At 46.5% G+C, this 23,970-nt stretch overlaps 1 protein-coding gene across 1 annotated transcript; it reads left to right on the top strand.

The window, feature by feature from the left end:
• The first annotated feature begins 4 nt into the window (after positions 1 to 4).
• Positions 5 to 21,947, top strand: URM1 (ubiquitin related modifier 1). The gene is made up of 5 exons (XM_020965640.2): positions 5 to 108; positions 8,320 to 8,390; positions 17,005 to 17,086; positions 19,094 to 19,142; positions 19,732 to 21,947. Exons 1-5 carry the CDS (start codon positions 74 to 76, stop codon positions 19,798 to 19,800), a joined length of 306 nt encoding a protein of 101 aa, XP_020821299.1. The 5' UTR covers positions 5 to 73; the 3' UTR covers positions 19,801 to 21,947.
• Positions 21,948 to 23,970: the final 2,023 nt, after the last annotated feature.

Raw genomic sequence — 23,970 nt, 5'->3', positions numbered from 1 at the left:
TCCCCGTCCGGGTAAGGCGGAAGGAGGAGACGTCAGGTGGGCGTGTACTTCCGCTATCTGCGTCTTCCCCAAGATGGCTGCCCCCGTGTCAGTGCAGGTGGAGTTCGGGTGAGTCGGGGTCTCGAACCCAGGGGAGGGGAGGATCCGGTGGCCCTATGTAGAAGGGAAGTGTGTCGGGCTAGCAGCTCCTTCTCCCTCCCTCAGAGTCTCGCAACAGAACGGACTTTTGTCGCATCGCCTCTTTCTGACCTGCTCTGCTGCGCTGCCCGGGTAGGGCAGGGTTGCTATGAGAACGACGTGACCGTATTTTCCCCAGTAAACCGGCGCGTACGCCGATGCGTACGTGCCTACCTCCTCTTATCTCTGAGCCACTGTTTAGACTTTCGGTCCCTTTAATAATGGCCGCTCCTGTCCTCCTTCCCCGGGCCTGGAAACCTGGAGCACGGTCTCTGAGCCCCCAGAATCCAGAAGTCACCCCACTTACATCACCCAGTCCGACCGCTGAATGGATGTGTAGGCATCGCTGGAAATCTGGCTTCATCCTGCAGGGAGGATTGATTCCCCCATTGGGATGCAAGTTGGGTTCTCTCTCAGCCTAAAAGGGCTATAAGTTCATTGAGGGCAGGGATTGTTTCTTTTTGACTAATCTTTGTACCCCTAGACTTAGCACAGTGCCAGGCGCATAATCGGAGTTTAATAAATGCATATTGACTGACTAGTAAGCACTTAATAAATAGATGCGTGTTGGTTGATTGATTTTTAATATCAGAGATCCTTAGAACAGAACTCATTATTTTACACGTGGAGAAATTGAGGCCAGGGGAGGGACAATGATTTGGCTAGAGACTCAGAGTTCATTAGTATCAGAGCCAAGGATCGTTTTAAGTCTGATTTTCTTTTTCTCTCTAAAAGGGGAAGGGACAGAACCCAGAGTTTGATGATAAACAGAAGGGAAGATCTGGGACTTGTCCCAGTCTAACCAAACAGGCACTTCCCCCTTGGTTGTGTACGCACAGAACTTGGCCTCTAGGTGGGTCTGGATGATAGTACTATGAGTGCCATTTAGAAATTTAAGGGAATTTTAGTTGGAGATGTTTTTATTGCATCTTGCTCTATAATTCTGTTGGACAAAGTCATATATGCCTCCATCCTTTTGTGAGTCATTGGCCTTGTCAACTAGTCATTGACAAATCCCTTGGGGGGGGGCCACTGCCATTTTGGGCCATTTAACTTTCTTAAGGCCTGTGGATTCCCCAAATCTTACCCATCATTAGTTTAGAATAATACTTGATAAGGCCCATTAGGCTTTTCTGCATCCCAGAAAAAGTTTCTCTATCAATTCTGACTGAATTAGGCCACTTCTAGTATTTGGACTCTGTTGTTAAAAATTGTGCTTCAGTTTCTCATAGTGCCAAAGACATAGACTTCTAAGAAAACTATAGTTTTTCTACCTAATTTTGGAATCTGAAATATGGAAACTAAATACGATATACTATCTTTGTCCTCAATCTCTTGATAATCTTTGCCAATCCAAACTGTACGTGAACGAGAATCTTCTTTATAACATATCTTCTAAAGTGATCCCAAGGTTTGTGTTATCTCAAGCCTAAAGTTGCATCTTCTACTCATTATTCTTAGTTCTCTCTTCTGGGGCCAAGAAGAGTAAGTCTAATCCCTCTACCATCTAATAGCCTTTCAATTACTTGAAGACCCCTAAAGTTATTATTCTTCAGGTTAAAGAACCTCAATTTCTTCAGCCAATGTCTATATGACAAACCCCTTCGTTATCCTGATTGCCTTATTTAAACACATAAATGTCCTTCTTAAAATGTAGTATCAGATTTGAACACAGTACTCTGAATGTGGGCCAACCACGGCAGGGTACAGTGGGACAATCATCTCCCTAGTCTGAACACCATGTTTCTCTTATTGCATTAGCTTTCTGGGCCACTACTGTTGACTCATATTGAACTTCTGCTCTTTTCCTTTGTGTTTTGTGTCTGTGATCAAGTTGCTTCTCATAAGGTCTCTCTCTGCTACATGATGATACCTCATTTTAGTTTAAGGATCACCTTTCTGATTTTCCTGTACCTGAGCAAATATTACAAGAAGTATCACTGAACTCGCCCATTCACTCTACCTCTCTGATCTGGTTTAAACCAAATAAGTGGACTTGCCTTTTTCCACTGACTTTTGGGAATGTAACACTTTTAGTCATTCTAGCCCTTGTGGTGTGAGAGCTAGATAGAGCTGTCTTCCCACACCTTTTTGTTTCACAAGCTTTTTTAAAAAAGTTATTTACTTTATCATTAATTTGACATGCATCAACAAATGTGGATGTTTCCATAAACAAAAACAAACATAACACTGCACAATTTTTTATTTATTTCCACCTTCTATTGAGAAATACACTGCCATCATTGTGCTAGATATCTTATGATGTGTTCAGTAAAATATGTCAGGTAACATAGTATATGACATCTCTAGAGTAGACTAGATTGTTTTGTATCACAACAGTCTGGACATTGTTGAAAACTTGGCTTAGAGTGAGAAGTGGGATCCCGAGGGCAGTTAGAGCTGCAGAAATTAGTCTTAGTTTTCTCACCCAATCCCTCTTCCCTTCATGATTCCTCCTTTTTAAAACAGGGAAGTTTTATCAAACAGAAGTCTTGGTAAGGGGAGAGAAGGTCATTCTGGAAACTTGCCTCCCAGTTTGATCTGGAGAAGGAAAGCTGGTTCTCTGAAGCCCTACATCTACCATTAGGACAAACATCCTATTATATCTCACTGAGAATTGTGGGTGGAAAACATAAGATCGGATCACTTGGGAGGAAATTCTGCTAAACAGACCAATCCCCTCTATGAGATTTAAGCCAAAGATGTGTTCAGACTCAGGCTTCCGTTTACCTCCTTCCACTCACAAAAAGCCCTTCACCTTACCCTCCTCCAGTTGGCCCAGGGGGTGGGGATGAGAATATACTTTTCATCACCTGAAGAGCTATATTGTTGGAAAAGCCAGAGCCCCTCCATCCCTTATTTGCGGACCAGTAAACACAGCTGCTGGCAAGTTACCCATTGATCCAGATTCATTCTCGAGTCATTCATTTTAAAAGACAAACAAACCCCACCAGAAACCCAATGCCTGTGACTGGCACTGCCAGGTTTGGTCACTGCCTGTTGTTTGCTTGGGACCTATCAACCCCAGTTCTTTTCCTTTCTACATTTCCCTGACCTCCCCCCAACTATGGAACCCCTGCAAGTCTTCCTTGTTTCCCCCAACCCCCACTCTCCCCAGCTGCTGCATGTCCCGACCCCCACCCCAGAAGAGAAGAGAGCTGAGCTCTTGGAGGCATATAAATGGAAGCTCTGTGCATGGCCCACAGCTGAAATGGTCCCAGCAAGTGGGTCACAGATGGGCCTTATCTCCTCCTTCACACTTCTGCAGCAACAAAGTGTGACCTTGTTGTGATTACAGACACCCCATGTTTCCCCCCATCACAATGCCTGCCTTGGCCTCCCAGTGGTTTCTGTCCATCCCAGTCCCTCAAGGGTGGTTGTGTGTGACTTTGTCAGCTGCATGAGCTCCCCATCCCTGCTTAAATCTCAGCAGTGTCTTCCTATCCCCAATTGGGAGGGCAGTGTTTTTAGATTTTAAAAGGCTACTTCTTCCATTTAGAAGTCCTTGAAATAGAATTTCAGGCAGGCTAGTTGAGAGTTGTAGAGCAATAGCATAGTGTAGTGGAGAGAGTCCTAGACTAGCAGTCAAGAAAGCTGTTTTCCAGCCCTGACCACTAAGAACTCATTAGTTTTGTGACCTTGAACATCTCATTTCTCCTCTTTTGGCCTCATATTCCTCTCATGTAAAATGAGGGTTTTAATACCTGTTCTAACTCTATTTCACAAGTAGGATGAAAGGAAATCATTCACATATACATGTAAACACATACATGCCCATATGTGTTTATGAAAGGGCTTTATAAATTATGAAGTATTATTATATATAAATATAAGAGATCATACCTACGTTTGATAAGCTTAGGTGTCAGATACAGTCCAGATACTGACTCTTTTTCCCTAGGGATGCTGGGGTTGGCACTCTTGGCCAGCCTTTGCTGAAGCATATGTTTCAAACTTAAGTGTGGATCAGCAGACCTAGCCAGGGGGAGCTGACATGTTTACCTGAAGTCACATGTGCCCAGACATCCATTTTCTCATGGAAATGTTCTTGCCATGTGGTGGCTGCTAAGAATTGGGGCCTTTTAGTCTTGCCCTGGTTGGGAGAAGTTGTCACAGGGAACTCCAGTGCACTGCTTCCATAGAAATACATAGTCCTTTTAATGGGGCCATCTTTAAACAGGTCACCCTATATGCTTGGTGAGCCAGAATATGGTATCCCCTGACACCCCCTGTTAAAGCAGTTACGTGAATTATCAAGAGCCTTGAGGTTTAGAAAATTCAAGCCATGAACCTAAAAGAAAATAGTTTTTCAGCCTCTCTTTTCTTTTTATCTGAGAAGTTGTGCTGGTCAGTTATGGGGGTGGGGGGCAGGGGGTTGGGAGTATCATTGGTGTAAGGAAAGTTGAAAGAAAGTCTATAGGGAAATAAATGGAAAAAAATTAAAATGTAGTGATTCAGTGAAAATTGAAGCACATTTTATATTTTGATTTTTTTCTAACTCAGCTTTCAAGGACTACCTATGCAGGACCTTGGTCTCTGGAAGCCTTGTCTCTCATTGCCAGTCTTTTGGATACCCACTGGCAGTCCACCAAAGAATTAGCAGGGAAAGGAAGAAATCAAACTTTAGTCACCTGGTTTTGTGCCTTTTTAACAATGTCACTTGTTGCAGAATCAGAATTTTGGGGTTGGAAAGGATTTCAGTGGTCATCTAGTCTCGCTGCAACATACCTGACAAGTAGTCATTCCTCTTGTGCTTAAGGGCCTCCAGTGAAGGGGAGCCCACTCCTTGCCAGGCAGCCCATTACACTTTTGGACAGCTTCAGTTGTTAGGACATCAAGCTTCAATTTGCTTGTTTGCAACTTCTGAGCATTGCTGCTGGTTCTGCCCTTTGCAACCAACCAGAATAAGTCTAATCCTTCTTAGACAGTGACAGGTCTTTAGATGTTTGAACAGAGCCATCATGTCCCCCCTGAGGCTTCTCTTTACCCTGTTAGACATCCCCATCAAATGACAGAGTCAAGATGCTTCATTGTTCTGCTTGCCTTCCTCTCAACATTTTCCAGTTTCTCAATGTCCTTCCTTAACTGTGGTGCCAGAAACTGAGTGAACACTGTGCTCAAATGTGGTCTGACCTGGGCAGAGTACAGAGAGACTGTTACCTTCCTAATCCTAAATGAGATTTCACTCCTAGTGCAATCTAAGATGGCCTTACTTTTTTTTGTTGTTGTTTCTACACCTGGTAAGTTCATATTGAACTTAAAAATCTACTAAAGCTCTCAGATCTTTTTCAGATAAACTGTTGTCTGTCCTCTTCCTCCCCCCCTCCCCACTTGTGAAGTTGCTTTTTTCCTAATCCATATAAATGTCAAGTGTAAGTTTGTATCTCTTAAATGCAGTTCTTGGGCAAGTCAAGACATCACCCTATAATGTCATTGGACCTCTTCAGGACCAGCAGTAAGACTACCTTTATACCCATTGTGAGCATCGAGGTGTCAGGGTCGGCCTGGAGTTAGAAAGACTCCTCTTCCTGAGTTCAAATCTGGCCTCAGACACTTATTAGCTGTGTGACCCTGGGCAAGTCACTTAACCCCATTTGCCTCAGTTTTCCTCACCTGTAAAATGAGCTGGAGAAGGAAATGGCAAACCACTCCAGTATCTTTGTCAAGAAAGCCCTAAATGGGGTCACAAAGAGTCAGACACAATTGAAAACAATTGAACAAAAATCCCTATTGAATTTCATCTTATGAGATTCCATTGCTTTATCCTATAAAGTTCTTTTTGGATCCTGATTCTCATCCAGTGTGTTAGCTTTCCCTTCCTGTTTTGTGTCATCTGAAAATCTGATTAACATTCCATCTATGCTTTTATCCAAGTCATGGATAAAACTGTTAAAAAGAAGAGTCAAGCATAGATCCCTGGGGCACTGCCCTCGAGACCTCCTGCTGAGTTAACAGTGCCTCATTTATGCCTAGTCTGGATCTGTCTGTATCATGCAGTTTATATCTCTCTATCTTTCCATAAGAATCGTATGAGATCTTTGTCAAACCCTTTCCTAAAATCTATGTAAACTATACAGCATTCTCTGATCTAACTAACTAAGCTAGTAACCCTATTCAAAAAGGAAGTAAGATTAGTCTGGCATGACTCGTTCTTTGTGATACTGTTTGGGCTCTTTATAATTATTACTTTCTTTTCCTCACTGTTGATTAAACATCTCTTAAATGATTCCTTCTAGAATTTTCCTGAGAATTGAGGTCAAGATCACTGGCTTGTAGTTTGCAGACACCTTTACCTTCTATTTCTTGAAAGTCAGAACGTGATTTTCCTTTCTTCACTTTTGCAGTAGTTCTTCCTTTCTCTACCATCTTTCAACTATTGCCAATGATGATTAGCAAGCAGTTTTTGCAGTACTTGAGACTATATATAGCCCTTCTGGGCCAGATGACTTGAATTCCTTAAGAGTGACTAGGTGTTCTTACTCTCCTTACCTTAGGTATCAGTCTCTGTTAGTCACTTTTGTTCTCTCATTTCCAGTGCAAAGATGCAGAGAACACAGAATCCATATACGAAGTTAAAAGTTCTGTCTTCTCTCGTTTTCCAGATATCGTAGTCTTGTCCACCCTAAGAGTTCTATCTCTTTCTTAATCCTCGTCTTTCCTCTCATATAACTAAGAGACATGCACTCTTTTTGTTGTCTGTAGCTTTGCGCCATATTTACAGGACCTTTCCACGCTCTTATATTCCATCTTCATTGTCTACTATCGCTTCTGTCTTCTGTATGTGACTTGGTAAAACTTAAGTTGGTTGATGAGTTACCTTGAGATATCATTCTCTTCAGACTCACCTTTTTTCTCCTTATTGAAATTGTTTCCTAATGTGGAAATGTTTTGCAGGATCGCACATATATAATCTGTATCATAGTGCTTGCCTTCTCAAGGAGGGGCGAGGGTAGGGAGGGGATTTGGAACTCAGACTTCTAAAAAGCAAATGTTAGCAATTGTTTTTACATGCAATTGAGAAGAAAATAAAAACTTTTTTTTGAAAAATTGTTTCCTTTTGTGTCTTCCAAATTTCACTCTTGAGAGTTTTCCATCACTCTTAGAGCGACTTCCCATGTAGAATTTTAGTCTGTGAGATCCTACCTATCCTTCCTCCTAACGTTTTGGAATCTGTTTTCCAAAAATGTAGGGTTGACTGAAAAGAAGGGTGGAGAACACTGGGTGGATGTTGAATTGTAGATATCCATTAATCCAGGCCCTCCTGCTCTAAGGCTGTGGCTTACTGATTCTTGGATAGTCAAGAAGAGATCCCATGATGCTACATTGGACAGATTCACAGAATGTTAGAATTGGAAAAGACCTGAGACATTCTTTAGGCCGACCCCCTATTTTTACATTTGAGACAAGGCAAAGTGATTTGTCCAAGGTCACACAGCTGGGTATCACCAGAATGGGGCCTAGAAACAGATTTCTAGTCCAGTGTACTTTCCAGCGGAACCATACTAAAGTTTAGTTTGAAAGGGAAATGCTGGAAAACATTCCTTTCCTTGCATTGCCTCTTCCCAGTTTACAGAGTGAGGAGCAAGGCGGAGGTTATCAAACTTGATGTTTGTCAGAATTCTGGCTCATAGATGGACCACTGGATTGGGAGCGTCCATCTTTCCCTGTGCTCTTGATTGAGGGCTGATGTCCCATTTTCACCATTTGTATCAGTTCAACAAAGACTTATTCAAGCCTAATGTGTGCAAAGTACAATGTCACACAGTGTGGATACGGATATGAAGTAAAGCAAAATCCCTTAGTTCCTCAAACTTAGTTTCCCATATAGAATGTACTGTAATGAAAATGTCGGGCAATGATGATGAGCCTCATGTAGACAGAGTGCAGGAATTGAGATCATGTAAGATGGAGAAGTAAAGGATCAGGTTGGAAAAAAGGATAGGTAATTTTAAAGCAGCATTTTAGTACGTAAAGAAATATTCATATGCCAGATGTATTATATGGCTGGGTTCTTAGCTGGTTTAGCTGAATTCTTGTATATCAACCCGCTTTCACTTCCACCTGTTCAGTGTTGTTTTAGGACACAGCCCCTTCTTGCTCCCTATAATTTACTTGGTTCTCTCTTTATCATCTCCCTTGCAGAGGTGGGGCAGAACTCTTATTTGATGGTGTAAAGAAGCACCAGGTCACCTTGCCCGGTCAAGAGGAGCCCTGTGAGTATCAATCTTTTCTTCTCACCCTTGTTACACTAGGGGAGCACAGGTTTGGCCAACTCTGGAAGCAGTGGGGTGTCCAGGAATTGCTGAGCAGCCATTATAGGAAGTAGTAGGCAGAAGTGCCTGGCTATCCTCACGGGTGAAGCTTAAGCTGACAGGAAGAAAAGCTCACCACATGTAATCAACAGAGGCTTCTCTTCTCCCTTATCCTTTCCCCCTCACCAGTTCTGCTGTTGGTGGTGAGGCATCCTCTGTGTGCACAGTGGTTCTCAGTGTCCACAAAGATACCATTTGGCACTCTGCTCATGTTTCTACTCTTGCATTCTTCGGCCTTTTCTTCACATATGAGTTCAGTGTCTTATGTCTGGATAGACCCAACCAGAGACCATTATCTATGACCAAGGACTTCATGGGCTTACCAAGTTTTCTTCCCAAAACCAGATAAGCAGAGGAATAATAAGAGACTTGAACATCCTCCTAGAAAACTGGGCATAGAAAATCATCTGATGATAATTATCTGACAGTGTTTGTGATCCCTTAATTACTACCTTCCCTGATATTGGTAAAAGTTTGCTTTAACTGTCAAGCCATCATTTTATTTCTTTCCATCATCTACCTTGTTCCTTGGGTGGGCATGTTTCCAACATCCCAAATCTAGTCTAGGATTGCTACCTTTTAAGTGGAAGGTAGAAAACTGGAGAAGATCCAGGCAAAGGCAACTTGAATGGTTAAAAGGATGGGGAACAAAAGATAAAAGAAATGGGAAGATTTGGTCTGAAAAAGAAAAAGCTGGCATTGGATAGACTAGTTGTTTCTATGAAGATGGTAACCTGAAGTCCTGATAGTCACCAAAGACATCAAAAATTAATTGGACTGAAATTACGAGAGGAAAAATTTAGGTTAGACCAAGGGAAAATAATATACTGACGTTTAGAGTTTCAAAGATTGGATGGAGTGATTGAGGACGATGGTAGAGTCAGGTAAATTAATCATTGGTCCTGGCTTGTTGTAGGGTAAAGGCAGGAGATTGAACTCATTTTAACTCTCCAAGCCCATAATGATTCTTTAAGTGACAGTTCCCTTCTAAATAATGCTTCATTCTCTATCCACAACCATGATCTGTCCAGGGGGAAAAAGGTACATAGTGTAGGGTGGAGACTGAATTCCTAGATCCTGGATTTGGCAGCTTCCTTCTGGCATGGTGAGGAGGATACTGTGCTGAGACCCATTCAAAATCAAATGGATTGTTGTCCGGGTCTGCTGGCTCCCACTGGGGGGCTAGGACAGAGATGGTTCTGTCTGCCTCAGTGAGAGACTCTGACATTCTCAGATGAGCAAAAATCTGCCCCACTGAACTGGGGACAGGATGTTAATGGAAAGAACTAAAATGTTACTATGAGGTTGGGTAAAACTGCCAGAGGTGTGTAGTGTGATGCCATTGGAGCGTAGGGTGATGTTGAAAGTTACCAGATCATATGTTTGATTACCATCCAAGCAGTCCTGGCAGTCTTCTGAATGATGGGCTTTGAAGTAAAACCTCTGAGGTCTTATCAGGAGACTTAAAAATCTCGCTAGCTATCATCTAGAACTCCATGCATTTAACTTCCTTTCTGAAGAATTCAAAGGGTTGTCATAGTTTCACTGCTACAAAATTCCCTGGAAACATGATTCCCTGGCTAGGCAGAAAGAGGGCAAATGACTTGTTTACGATGACATAATGAGTCAAGGATAGAGCTGGGTAGAGAACCCAGGTGTCACTCCTCATAATCAATCTCCCCCCCCCACCCCATACCCTGGTCTTTTAAATTTTCTGTTCTATTCTTCCCAGTGAAGGGGAGGCTGGGAGAGGTAGGAAGTAGAAGACTCGCTTGGATTCAAGATATAGTTGCCAGGCTGTTCCCATTGGTGTACCTTTTGCTGCCCAGCATGCTTTAAATTTGGGCAGGATGTATAGCCTAAGTAGCATTAATTTGTCATGGAAGAAGAACTGGGACCCAATCTAAGTTAAAAGTAGTATTCTGGTTCCTATACCAGGCAGCAAATGCCAGGCATTGAGCTGACACCACTGTTCTTAGTGGATAGGCAAAGGGCTTGTACCACTGGGACAGTCTCACCGTGCCACCGAGCCGGTACCCAGATCTGTTTCCTGGCAGCCAGCCTAGCCCAGCTGCTGCTGCTTGGCTAAGCAGATCCCAGCAGTCCCAGCAGAGAAAACAGCAGCCACAAGATTGGAGTGAGTATTGAATTTGGGAGTCAAGATCTGATCCTTTTTCTATGACTAATCAACTGCATAAATAGGATAGGGCCTGGACCTGGGATTTCATTGGTATCAGAAACTTCCTCTATCAGTGTTTTATTGTATTTTTATTTGTTTTGTTAAATGATTCGCAGTTGCATTTAATCGGATTTGGGCCACACTCCAGAGCCTTATAGCCTCCTGTTTGACACCTTTGCCCTGGAGCACTGAGGTCATACATCCAGTATATGGCCGAGGCAGGACTTGACCTGTCTTCCTGGCTCCAAGGCCAGCTCTCTATCCTCCACACTTCCCTCTCTCCAACCAGCTGTGTGACCTTGGACCACTTACTTCTCTGGCTCTTAGTTTTTTCAATTGTAAAATGAAAGGGACTGGACTAGAAATCTTCAAGGTCTCTTTTTGGCTCTAGTAGAGTATAACTCAGGTTGGAGAAGTAGAGGGTCACACAGCCTTATGATAACCTGAGCGAGTAGGGTCAGGGAAAAGCCCCCCAAATAAGTATATTTCCAAAGAGAACCCACCAGGAGGAATGAAAGAAAGGGTAGGGGCAGCTAGGTGGCGCAGTGATTAGAGCACCGACCCTGGAGTCAGGAAGACCTGAGTTCAAATGTGACCTCAGACACTTACTAGCTGTGTGACCCTGGGCAAGTCATTTAACCCCATTGCCTAACAAAAACAAAATGAAAATAAAAGCAAAACAAAAGAAAGCATAGTAGAGTTTGCTGGTACACTGATGTGAAATGAAGCGAGTGCACCTGCATTCTAGCCTAAGCTTTACTCGGTTCTCTCCCTTCTTCATCTATAATATGAATGGTCATAATTATACAGGGTTAGAACTCAAGGGGGGACCATTTTTTCTAATGTCCTTATGTTGCAGATGAAGAAAGAGCCTGAGGCTTCAGGGAAGGTTAGAGCCTTGGCCAGGAGTCCTGACAGACAGTGGCAGAGTCAGGTCTTCTGGCAGGGTGGCAGTTGACTTTCTGCCATGTCCCTGAGAGATCATTTCTAGATCCTGTCTGCCCTCACGTCCTAACTATGAATTCAGGTTTTCCCTGCTGCAGAACAGAAGGTTCCCACCTTGAGGGCTGGGGATTGCTGGTACTGTATTCATGTGGATCTGATGCTATTTTCATATTGACGAGGAGCTGTTTCCCATGAAGGACAGACTGGAGACGAGGGAATGGTAACCAAAAGTGGGTGGCTGTGCTAGAGAAGGTAATGGGCACTTTCTCATGCAAGTGACTTGGAGGGTTTTCTGAGTGAGGAGACAGGCATGGCATGGATCACCCACTGGGCCCTTAGGAGCCAGGAGGAGGGGGGCCGAAGCCTGGTCGTTTCACCTTGCAGTTTAGCTTTTCTAATCTTGAGGACAAAGCCCAGAATTTCCATTTTTCCCCAGCCATCCACACATTCCTACACAGACATGGAGTAAGATAACCTTCCCTCCTGTCCCAGACTCTCCCTCGCACCCCACCTTGTTTCGTCCTCTCCCTCTTTTCTCCTTTTGTGCCTGTCATGACTCCGCAGTTTAAAGGGTGGCCAGAGCAGGAGGGAGGGAGCTCCCCAGCTCTTTAAACTGCTTAGCATGCGCTTCACAGTGGCTCCCAGCACCAGCTGTTCCTTTCTCCTGCTCACCCTCACTCTTGGGGCCTGTTTGCTGAGCCCCCCCAGCTCCTGTGCAAAATTGCTTTTGAAAAGAGCCACTTTCTGCTTAATTAAACAATGAGGAGCGGTCCTCTCTGCACATCTGTAAACCTCCTTCTGCAGTCCCTTTATCCTACAAACTGCTCCATTCTTACCCCCATTCATTTGTAAATGGGCCCTACACTGAGCTCCCCCTCCCCTCACCCCATTCCCTTCATCCACTCCCACCCTTTGGGCCTTTCTTCTCCCCTTTCAAGTAAGGCTCTGGACCTGCTGGAGAGAAGAGCTTTTCCTTGATGGCTGGTGGACTTGAGGCAGTGAAAGGGGCCTTTGCCACCAGACCCCGTGGTTCTCTAGGTTGGTCCATAGGAAGGCATGCTGTCTTGGGGTCTAAGCTAAGGAAAGATGAGAGCAGGCCTAGCCATTAGCAGTAGAAGGGAAGCCACATCTACTGGGTAAACTTCCCTGAAGTTTCCTAGGAGAGGTGACTGTGTTCCTAAAGTATCAGGTTCCCTACATGGTGATGGTGAGCAAATGGCCACTTGACTCCCCTACAACTGCTTCTTGAGAAAAGGCTGGGAAGGCTCTAATAATAGTGATAATGATAATAACCAGCATTCGTGTGGTGCTTTTAAGTTGACCAAGTGCTTTACACACACTATCCAAGGGTTCCCAAGGTCCTGGGTGTTCATGGCCCAGTCTGAATGGAACTGCAGAAGGGACTGAGATCTCTAGTATAAAGGATTAAATCTAGACCCAGAAATTTTTTTTTTTTGGCTTGTCTTTGCTTGGAGTTCGGAGGCTTGGGAGGTGCTTTTGGTCCCAGTGACTGCCTTACTTCCCTGCCTTAGCTTCCTTCTGTAGAAGGCACTTGACAATTCCCCGGACTAAAAGAGGAGGCAGCTGCTAGTTCCCGTGCTACCATTGCCTTGCTAACCATGGCCTATTGGCGTGTGTGTGGGTGTGTGGGTATGGGTGTGTGTAAGTAACAGGCCAGAATGGAGAGGAAAAGTGAATGGAGGTCAGGAGTTTCTGGGGTTTGCCTCTATAGTTCAGGGACTGAGATTCCAATTCCTGGGCTGATCTGAGGGAAGTAGATGATGTGGAGCACTCCAAAAAGGAAGGTGCCTAGACAGCCTCTGCACTTACCTCATTTGATTCTGATGATGAGGCAAGCCAAGATCAAGTGTTATTCTAAGAGTAATCCAACCACCTTCACAGATGCCCAACCACTGCTTGAGGGCAGGTACTAGGTTTGCCTGGTCTTCGTATCCCCAGAGCCTAATGTAGTGCCTGCATTAGGTGCTTAATAAATGCTCACTGATTAATTGAACCACTAAAAAATTGCAAATGGTGCCCCTTATCTTCTAGGCCACTGGCCACATGCTCCATTATCCCATGTGAGTCACCCCATTCTCAGCTTCTCTTCAGCCAAGAGCTAGGCAGTCATTCATTCACTCACACATGAAACATTTACTGTTTTCTCTATGCAAGGGAGGCACTGTGCTAGGCTCTTTGGGGGATACAGAGATGACCAGGACTCCACCCAGGCTTACAGTCTAATAGGAGAGCTGAGATATGGACGCAGATGACTGGAATACAAGGTGAATGTGTTAAGAGCCAGGTGAAGGGTACAGGCAGGGAGGTCATTTCTAGAACTGGCACTCAGGTGGTACAATGACTGTGAGAATGTGAGTAGAGGATGATGGCAAACTGGAAGAATGAGTGTAGGATTTTCACCTCTCAGAGATGAGTTCCCAAGTCTGTTCCCTGTTTACTAGCACCTGACTGCTTAACCCTTCTGCCTCCCTGGCTGCCTTTGGAAACCCACCATCTGGCTAGGAAGTCTGTTTGTATATTGCCTGTCCCAAAGCAAGGAGCAGATGAGATATGAGCCATTGTATTCCTTTTCTGGACACCCTGTGCTTTTCCCATCCCTGGGGATGGGGTAGGAGGGGGAGGAGAGATAAGAAAAGGGGGAGATTCCCATCCAGAAATAGAAGGTTTAGGTGTTTCTTGTTAGTAGTTTTGAGAAGGGAGCCATCAGCCATCAAACCCATCCCCAAACAATAAGGGTGGGGAGGCAGGGTCCAAACCATGGTAACGGGCTGGCAAGAATGTGGGCGGGGTTAGGGGTGGGCTAGGCCGAAGTTAGTGACCTCAGCAAATGAGAGCTAGGCTTTGGGCACCATGATGAACGATCCAGGACTGGGTCAAAGGAAGAGTTCCCATCCCCCACGTTTCCCAGACTTTGTAGGCAGGGTAGCCAATGGTGCTGTCATTTGGATGACCCCATGGTGACCACAGAGCCCTGAATCCTTATCCATGGTCCTAGCCCAGACAAATGACAATGTCCCCTTCTCTGTTGGGAGGACGCAGCTCAGATCCAAGGAAAACTCAGTCTCTAGAGGAAATGGGGAACATAGAGAGGCAGAACATGGCCGAATCTCATCTCTCCGGGGACCAGAAGGGATATGGGAGTGGGAGTTCAGGGGAGGGGAAGTGTGAATTCCCACAAGGCTTTACAATTCACCAGGGTGCAGAGGTTTACATAGATTAGCCTCGTCTTCACATTTTTCATTCCAGGCACTTGCCCTGTAGTGGTAATTCCTCTCTGTACACAGACGCACATCCTCTCCCTTCACCAAGGCCTCACTGATGGATCTGTCAGGCCTGGGCAGTTTTATCGAGCAGTAGGAAGATCTATGGGCCGACTGCACACCAGACAGTGCCAAGATGGAGGCCAAGGGGAGTCGGAGCCAAGGGGAAACCCAAGCCCATCCTTTCCCAGCTCAGAAAGGCCCTAGGGAGGAGCCCCACCAGGCGACAAAAATCATCACAGATCATTAGGCACGATGCACAACGCGCGTGCGCTTCCTTCTCTCTCCTCTATCTCTCCCCCTCCTCCTTCAACCCTTTATCTCTTTCTCTTGTTTCTCTGTTGCTCTAATGCAAAGTTTGTAAGAGTTTCTGGTTTTAAAATGGTAACCCATGCCACGAATACCCTACCAGTGGTCTGGTGCTCAGAGGGCGCATCAAAGTCTGCACACAGAGGAATGGGCTGGGTAGTTCAGAACTGAGTGTTTGGATATAACAATCCCCTCTCTCAGCCATTCAGGGAAACTACTTTCAGGAAAGATATGCTTGATTTCTGTGTCCAGCTGCATCGTCCAAATATTTTTTAACTTTTTAACCTCTTCCAGGCATTACTTTTACTCCCAGGCTTCAGAGCTCATGATCATAGGTAGGGAAACTGAGCCCCAGGTTAAGAGGAATACCCCCCACACCACAGCTTAGCCAACAAAAGTACGCTACATTTAAAGGACAAAGATAATGTGTTTCCAAGGTCCATGTCATGGCACCTGGGGCAGCACACCCATCAATGACATTCCCACTAAGTGGCCTTGTTACAAAACCCAGTGTAGACTTGAAGATCCAAGGTAGCAAGACTTTGGGGATATTTTACTGCATACCTAAGTATGGCCTGTCTAAAGAGGGAAGGATAGTGACAATCTGTATAGTTGTTTGTGGCTTACATGACATTTTTCTCATAATAGCCCTGTGAGGTAAGTTATGTAAGTACTATTATCTTCATTTTACAAATAAAGAAATGAATTTGCCCAAGATCACCCATCTAATAAATATTGGAGCTGAGGTGGGAACCCAGGCCTTCTCGCTTCAGGCCCAGTGTTCTTTCCATTGCACTGTGTTCAGAGCCATGGAGAAGAAGGAACACAGAGACTGAGATTCTTAAGTCACAGAGACTTATTTCTGCTCAGTGCTACTCACCTCCCCCCAGCTTTCTTACCAGTCTTTTTCCTCTCTGCACACCAAGAGTGACCCATCTGGGGCATGGCAGTTTGAGGTGTGCAAGGCCAGAGGGAGGGAACCGGAGAGCTATTTGTCAGTGTCTCCCGGCCTACTGATGGATTCTTCTCTCCCCTCTGCCTCCCTCCTCCAGAGGAAATTAACTGATACTATCTCTCCTACAATTGTTTTTCTTCCCTCACAAAGAGGAATGTATGCCAGCCAGGAGCAAAGATGGATCCTCCCAGTCTGGGGCTGAGAAGGAGAGATAAAGGTGGAAGAGAGATATTCTGGGTGGGAAGGGTATTGAGAACAAGAGATTACCCATACCGACAGGCCCGTTTAAAGCCTGGTTATACCAACGATTGGCTGAGACTTGCCTTCCAGCCATGAGAACCTATAGCAAGCCCTTTTCTGGGGCTTGTTTTGGTGACCTGTTCTGGAGTCTTCCCACTCTTTCAGTCAAGACATTTTCTCTTTATTTTAGCTTCAGGTTAAATTTATTCTCTCTTATTCAGCCCTAAGTCCCCTTTTCATAATTAATTGGCCCTTTCTGTAGTGTCCTAACTCAGTCTTTTTCAGTTTCCTCACCTGCAAAATGGGGGATCATAATAGCACCCACCTCACAGGGTTGTTGTGAGAATCAGATGAGATAAAGCTTAAGCTCTTGAAGTTTAGGCTAAGTGCCCGGCACGTAGTAGGCACTCAGTAAATGTGTATTCCCTTCTTCCCCATTTTAGCATAACTATGTAGCAGCTTCTGTGGCTCAGTAGATTGAGGTCTCTGCAAAAACTGTATTGGTACTCCCCTTTGGATCAAAGAATTTCTGGTCACTTTACTGAACAGCTGAGCAGGGCTACCTGGGAACATAACTGGTGGATCTCACCACTTTTTTTTTTTTAGGGGATATCCGAAACCTTCTCATCTGGATAAAGAAGAACTTACTGAAGGAGCGGCCAGAGTTATTCATCCAGGGAGATAGCGTGTAAGGATTCCTTTCCCCTTCACCAGTTTAGGGTTAGGGGGAGGGGTGCCCTACAAGGGATGTATCACCCAGATGAAGATGGTTCTCTTCTCTGTCTTTGTGCTCCCAGCACCTAGCACAGTGCCTGATACATTTGTAGGTACCTAATAAATGCTTGTAGGGTGTTTGGTTAATTGATTGACACCTCCGTGGTTTAGGGAACAAGACATTTGAGTATATGAGCTTCAGTGCCACCAACCTTCCCTGGTTGAGAGTAAGCCAGGGTTCTTATCTTCACCCTTTCCCTGAGAAGCTTGTTTCTCCCCATAGATAAAGGAAGTGAGACCAAAAGGAGGGATAGAAATCTTGGGTGATAGAACCCATTCAGGGTTTCAAAAGAAACCCACACTTGCTGTGTGTTTCTTTGTTCCCCCAAAGGGTCTCTCCTGTGGACTCAATTGGAGATCTTCAACTTTTATTCCCAGATAGAATGGGGAGTGGTGGGTATAGCTCAAATGATGAGTTCAGCTGTGTGTGGATAGGCTGTTTCTCTCTCCTGGCCTCAGTTTCTCTGTCTGTAAAAGGAGGGGGTAGGGGTTCCAGCTGAATTATTTTTCTATGTATATGAGTAGTACATTGCTGGACCTGAGTGTGAATATAGCCACCCCTCTGCTGAACTGGGTATCTAGAGTTGCTGCTCTTCTTATGTCATAAGCCAGGTTTTTTCCCTCAGCCATCAGCTAACACAGTGCTCTGCCCTGTGGTTGTGACCTTCCTTGCTCCTGCTCTCAGTGGGAAGTGAGATTGAAGCCATCAGATCCATACGACCTCTGTCCATTGCCTCAGCATCTGCCTCTTCTGTAGTCATCACAGGGCCAGGGCCATCCTCTCTGAGAAACAGCCAGAATTGATCCTCTGGGAAATCACTTTATTTTTAAAATGAGGCCAACCTGGTGGAAAAAGGGACAATCATTGCATTCTGTCTGGGGTCATGGCAAAGGATGCGGCATGCCTATCTACGGCATCCCTGTGGCACAGGTCACCCTGGGGAGTGGGCCTGGAAATCTCAAAGCCATCCTTGGTTCCTAACAGATAAGAGTATCCCCAGCGCTCTTTAGCCAAGAGCCAGACTGAGATAGAAACCTGAATTAGAACCCAGAGTTTCACTGAACTCACCTGGCCACAGAAATGGGATGCTTCAGGAGTTAATTCTGGGGCTAACTTATCTTTTAAGGGAATTGTAGGGATTGGGGGCTTCCTAGACTATAGATTCCAGCGATTAGCAAAGTGAGAGTGATCCCCATTGGATGTCCCTGGAAGCTGATTTACACCTTCCACCCTGGTTCCAGACAGGTTTCAAACAATTGAAATCCTATCCGACCCAAACTTCTGGGGACTCAGCCATTGACATCTTCACTTCTGCACTGGATGATTATAAGGAGGGGCGGGACCAGTGGTTCTCATCTCCTCCTGCAAGGAGATAACAAGATGAACCAAGCTTGGTCAGTAGACGTGTCACAAAGAATTTCCTGTTGGATCCAGATTGTTGCCCTGGAAGACTGTAGACTCCTGGAAGGTCTTTTAAGATGTAGACTCCTGAGCTGATGTTAGAAAGGCCCCTGAGAACCCCACTTCCAGCTAGTCCCTCTGCAAGAGCTCTAGGATTTTCACATTTTTTCTCCTCTCCAGAAGCTTTCATGCCCGTGTCCTAGTCTTTGGTGCTCATCAACCAGCAGGGTCTAGTGGAATGAGCATCAGTAGAGCTGTGTTCTAAACACAGACTTGCTGCTACTTGACCTTGAGCAAGGAAAGGGATGGGGGAGTCGGGGGAGGGGCGGGGAACAGCTAATGACAAGCACCTTCTGCTGTGCCAGGCGCTGTGCTAAGTACTGTGTAAATAAGATCTCATTTGAAAAGTTGTATACTTCTTTAGGTCTCAATTTCCTTCTACATAGAATGAAAGCATTGCATTTAGTGATCTTTAAAGTCCCTTCTAGCTTTCAAATTCTATAATTCTTTTTCCCACAGGCGACCAGGGATTCTGGTACTGATCAATGATGCTGACTGGGAGCTGCAGGTCAGTATAGGAGCGGGCAGCTTTTCTCTCAATAGGCCCTACCCCAGTTTCCTCTTGCTTCTCACTGTCAGAGCTATGAGCATCCCCCATCCTTTGTCCTCTTCTTTGCCCTTGAGTGGAAGGAGGCTATATACAAGAACCCAGACTGAGACAGGTGATAACTACACAAAGCTTAGCCCAAACTGAGAGAGAATGTGTTAGAACCAGCTAAGGAAACCCATGTTACCTCTCAGGGTTCATAGCCCTGTGCATGCTCAGACTGAGTATCAAAACGTTGCTGATATATTCATTCTCTCTCTCTCCCCGCCCCTTTTCCCTCCCTTTCTCTCTCCCTTTCTCTCTTTCTTTTTTTCTCTCTCCCCCCTCCCTCTCTCCTCTGTCTCTTTCTCTTTCCTTGTCCTTCCTTTCTGTCTCTCTCCTCTCCCCTCTTTTTCTCACTCTTCCTCTCTCTCCACTCTTTCTCTCCTCCCGTCTCTTTCTCTTTCTCTCTCCCCTCCCTTTCTCTCTCTCTCTCTCTCTCTCTCTCTCTCTCTCTCTTTCTGTCTCCTTCCTTTTTTCTCTCTCCTCTCTTTCTCTTTTCTTCTCTCAGGGTGAATTGGACTACCAGCTACAGGACCAGGACAGCATCCTCTTCATCTCCACACTGCATGGTGGTTAGAGCATCTGTCCTCCTCTGTCCTTCAGTTCCTCCAGCTCCTAGGGACCATCAGGGCAGAAAACATCCAAAACAGGGAACAAAAGAGACAGAAATCCTCCCCCTCCCCCCTCCCCCTTCCCCCACAGCCAGAGCATGTGGGACACCAAGCTGCTCATGACTTTGTCTTCATGGGGAAGGACCAGGAGCAAAAGAACCAGGCAGTCCTGCTCTCCCGCCTCTTCCCTTTGCTGCATCCTCCCCACTCCCTCTCTAGCCTTAGCAGCTTTCCCTCCGGGAAGGGAAATGAGGCCAGGTACTAAAAATGTGCTGCTTACAGCTTGTGCGATAGTGGAAGAAGCTACTACCACCTCCTTCCCCAAAACAGGGAAGGGGAGGGCAGCTTTGCCTAGAAACCTACCACAGATTGCCCCATCCATAATCTGTGCCTTGAAAGGAGGTAGTGGTCCTTCTGCCCCCACTACTCTGCAGGCGACTTTGTGAGCTCTGAATCCCTGTCGTCCTGCCTCTTAAGGAGCTGTTCCGACGTTCTAAACTGTGTCACCCTGGGCAAGTCATTCATCACCCTGGGTTTCAGTCTCCTCATCTGTGAAATTGTCTTTTGACAGTTTAAGGACCCTTTCAAGCTCTAGAATTCTGTGACTGAGATTTTTTGCCTCAGTTTCCTCATCTCAGAAACCAAGGGCTCCACCTGCTTCTTCCAGCATCATTACTGAGCCTCAGCTGGGGGCCCCTATTCACTGCTGCCTCTTCCTCCTCCTTCTGCCTGGATGCCCCCAGCTGCTCCAGCCTTGCTCCTCTGACTCCCCTAGCCCTTGACCTAGGCCTGCCCCACAGTAGACAGGCCACCAGATGGACTCCCAGGCCCCCTCCCCCAGAGACAAAAAGCTGTCGTCCGTCATATAACTGTTTGAAGACACCTGGGCTCTGAGCCCCACTGGGGAGAGCTGTGGGTCATTTCATTGTGCCTCAGTTTCCTCTTTGATGCTTAGGATTTTACCATTGTGAACTTAAAAGGGTTACCAGAAAACCAGGGCACAAGAAACTGCTTTGTGACATATTTGGGACCTTCCAGCTTTTCTCCCCACAGCATACAGACCCATCTGGAAGTCAACATGGCGGTGCCTGTAACAGCCGGCATTGGGCAAATAAAGGCCTTCATGCCTGTCGTTTTTTTCTTTATTGCCTGGAGCCTCATCCTAGATACAGCTGGGCTGGGTCAGTTGTTGGTATCCCAGTGACCTCATGGCACAGCTCCTGGCTTGATGCAAATATCCCAAGGATTCTGAGAATCATCCTCTTATTTCCCTGGAGCAGGTTTAAGGGCCCAACCAGAATTGTCTGGACCAGATCTGGGGATGGGGATTCCCCAACAATGATGTTGGGGAAATTTGGGGGGACCAGGAAAGGTTGAATCCAGCTTGAGCTGGATCTCCAAGTTCACAGTAAAGCTGGGAGCTGGAACCCTTGCTCATCTGCCTCTCCCTTGTATACATAATGTTGAGTATTACACCATCTACCACAGGATTCATTTCTAGTCTATCACTTAGCCTGTCAGACTGAGTTTTCAGGAACCCTTCCTAATATATTCCCAATTCACTCAGTCTTCAGAGAAGCCCCCTCTTCATCCATCAGAAGAGATTGAGAATTCTCAGTACATGCTAGGTATCCCTGTTCCCAATCTTGGGTGTTTGTTTACCTTGTCTCTTTATATATGTAGGAAGGAGGAGGGATGTGTTACTTGTCTGAAAGTCTAGAACTATTGGCATAGCTAGGCCCCAAAGATCCTTTGTACATCCACAAGGAGAATTCAATCCCCTCAGTCCCAAAACTAGAGATGAGGAGTAAGGGATGGGGGGGGCAGGGTTTTGCCACGGACAGAGAAAATATTTTCCCCAGATACTTAGGTTTTCCAGAAAAGCTGAAAGAGGGGAGAGGATAAAAATACCTCCCACCCATTACCCACCTCCAGTCATCCTCTAAATGAGACTAATGCCAAGCTCATCTCCCTCATGTTGATCCATGTGAGGGACTTAGATCTTCCTGGCTTTGGGGTGTCGAGTGAAAGATGAGGTGTTCATTGTAAAAACTCCTGGACTGGTTGTGCTCTCCTTATCTTAGTATCAATTAAAATTGGTAATGTGTTTGGATGCACTTGTCTCCTGGTTTCTGATTAAGTGGTGTGTGGTTTGGGCCTCGGAGTAGTTTGTATAAAACTTAGGGATCTATTGGTGGGAGCCTATATTTCTGTAAGGAAGTGCCCTTCTGGGTCTGTATGAAGAAACAGTGTCTCCGTGAACCTATTCAGGTGTATTTCTCTTGTTGGTACAGCGGAAACTATATGCTTCTGCCTGCGTATATGGAACTGCGTGTTATTGATGCATCTGAGTTAATTAAATTACCTTTCAATTTAGTCCCACTTTGGGCAACCCACCCCCTTGTAAGTAATAAGACCTGCCGTCACCTTGCCCTAGCTGGGCAGCCCGACTCCCTCCGCCTCCCCCAGCCGTCCACGCGTCTGCGGCAGGGAGCTCCCCTTGGCCAGTCGCCCCACGCGGGATTCCCCCGCCCCTGCCGCCTGTCTGTTCCCAGGGAGGGAAGGACCTGGTGTTTCTCATCTCTCTTGGAGTAGACTTGGCAGCGGAGGCGGGAGGTACCTGGGTCCCCCGGTCTCTCCTAGCGAAGGAACCCCTTCCCGGCTCCAAACAAACGCCCACGAGTCTAGGCGAGAAGCAGGCGCTTAGAAAGATGAGTTTCCCAGCGCCCCGGGTCACCTCCGCAAAACTCCCAGGGCTGAAGACAGTCCTGCTGAGTGTCATCCCCAGTGCCCAGACCAACTGCAGGCCCATTCGATGTGGTTCCTCGCCTACGAGGATCCCAAGCTCGGCCCCAAAGGTGAAAACCGAAACTCCGGGGGAGGGGGAAACGCGCTTATTTTCTTCAAATATATGAATAATGAATGTAAATCTCTCCAGCTTGTTTGTTTGGTTTTTAATTGATAAAATTTCTTTTCCAAGATCTGCTTCGAAAGTGCAGGCAATTTACTATGCTCGCTCCTCCGCTTCCAGCTCCGGCTTGGGCTGGGCTCTGCGCGGCCGGGCTTGGCTTCCAACCCCGGGAATAGTAGCCGAAGCTTTTCGAATCTGTCTGTTTCGGAAGGAACCAAGGAAGACTCCAATTTCGTTTGGGTTGTATGTTCGCTTTCTAATGCGCACCAAATTCTAAACGAGTTTGCGAGTCGGCTTCCCTGGTTCCGTCGTCCCCTCTCTTCTTCCTCCTCCCCTGGCCTCAGACTAGCTCCCGGACCCATCCTCCGCATCCCGACCCTGCTCCCAGCCAAGCCGTGCCTTCCTCTCCGGACCCGGGATTTTGGGGATGGAAGATCATAACAAAAGCAACTATAACGATCGCGATAGTGATCATCGTGGCTGTGACCGTGAGAGCGCGGGTGGTGGCAAGGCTGATGGTGCTGATGAGGGTGGTGAGGATAAATGATTGTCTTTCGCGCGCCCCATCGGAGCGGGGAATTCCAGCGATTCCCCCTCCTCGAGGGGATGAGGGATCCGTCTGGCGCATATCATTCCCGAGCCCTAGCGAGCGAGCGCCGGGAACCCGGGGCAGGGACTCTGCCCTCAGAGGGGGGCTCGTCCCGCCCTGATCCCCCCTACTCACTGCTGGATACCCGCCCCCCACCAACCTCTTGATCTCCCCGGTTGCGCCGGGAGCTCAGCCACAGATGTCCAGCCACAATTCTCGGTTGGCTGCAGACTCGCACAAGAATTGCGTTTGGACAATCAGCGGCGGAACCCCTGCTCCCCGTCCTCCCCGAACCCCCCTTACCCTCCCCACCTCCAGTCACCGCCCAGCTCCTGGAAAGCGCCACCTCGGACACCTGGGTCTCGGAGCTCCGCGCCTGACCGATCTCCCCACCGCCGCCTTCCTTCGCAGACCTCCATAGGTGGCCGGCGGATCCAGCCGCCCACCGCCCCCTACCCCCGGGACGGATCTTGATTAATCGCGGTGATTCCCTTAGTCCTCCCGGACAGATCCAAATCGATTGCGGCCGAGCTCCAATCCGGATCCAGATAGAAGGTCCAATTTGCCGGGAAACCTCGGCTTTGGTTCTCCGAGCGCCCCCAGGACGCGAGGCTGGGCGGGGCTGGAGCGGGGACT

Source organism: Phascolarctos cinereus, unplaced genomic scaffold (assembly GCF_003287225.1).
Source record: "Phascolarctos cinereus isolate Bilbo 61053 unplaced genomic scaffold, phaCin_HiC Scaffold_2;HRSCAF=192, whole genome shotgun sequence".
In the NCBI taxonomy this organism is placed as follows: Eukaryota; Metazoa; Chordata; class Mammalia; order Diprotodontia; family Phascolarctidae; genus Phascolarctos; species Phascolarctos cinereus.
This window is presented reverse-complemented; position numbering and strand designations above follow the sequence as displayed.

What these genes read in the sequence shown, in the direction of transcription:
- URM1 (XM_020965640.2), top strand. Translation starts at nt 74, where the DNA reads ATGGCTGCCCCCGTGTCAGTGCAGGTGGAGTTCGG. An exon ending in TTCATCCAGGGAGATAGCGT is followed by an intron (nt 17,087 to 19,093) that starts GTAAGGATTCCT and finishes TTTTTCCCACAG; the next exon opens with GCGACCAGGGATTCTGGTAC. An exon ending in ATGCTGACTGGGAGCTGCAG is followed by an intron (nt 19,143 to 19,731) that starts GTCAGTATAGGA and finishes TTCTTCTCTCAG; the next exon opens with GGTGAATTGGACTACCAGCT.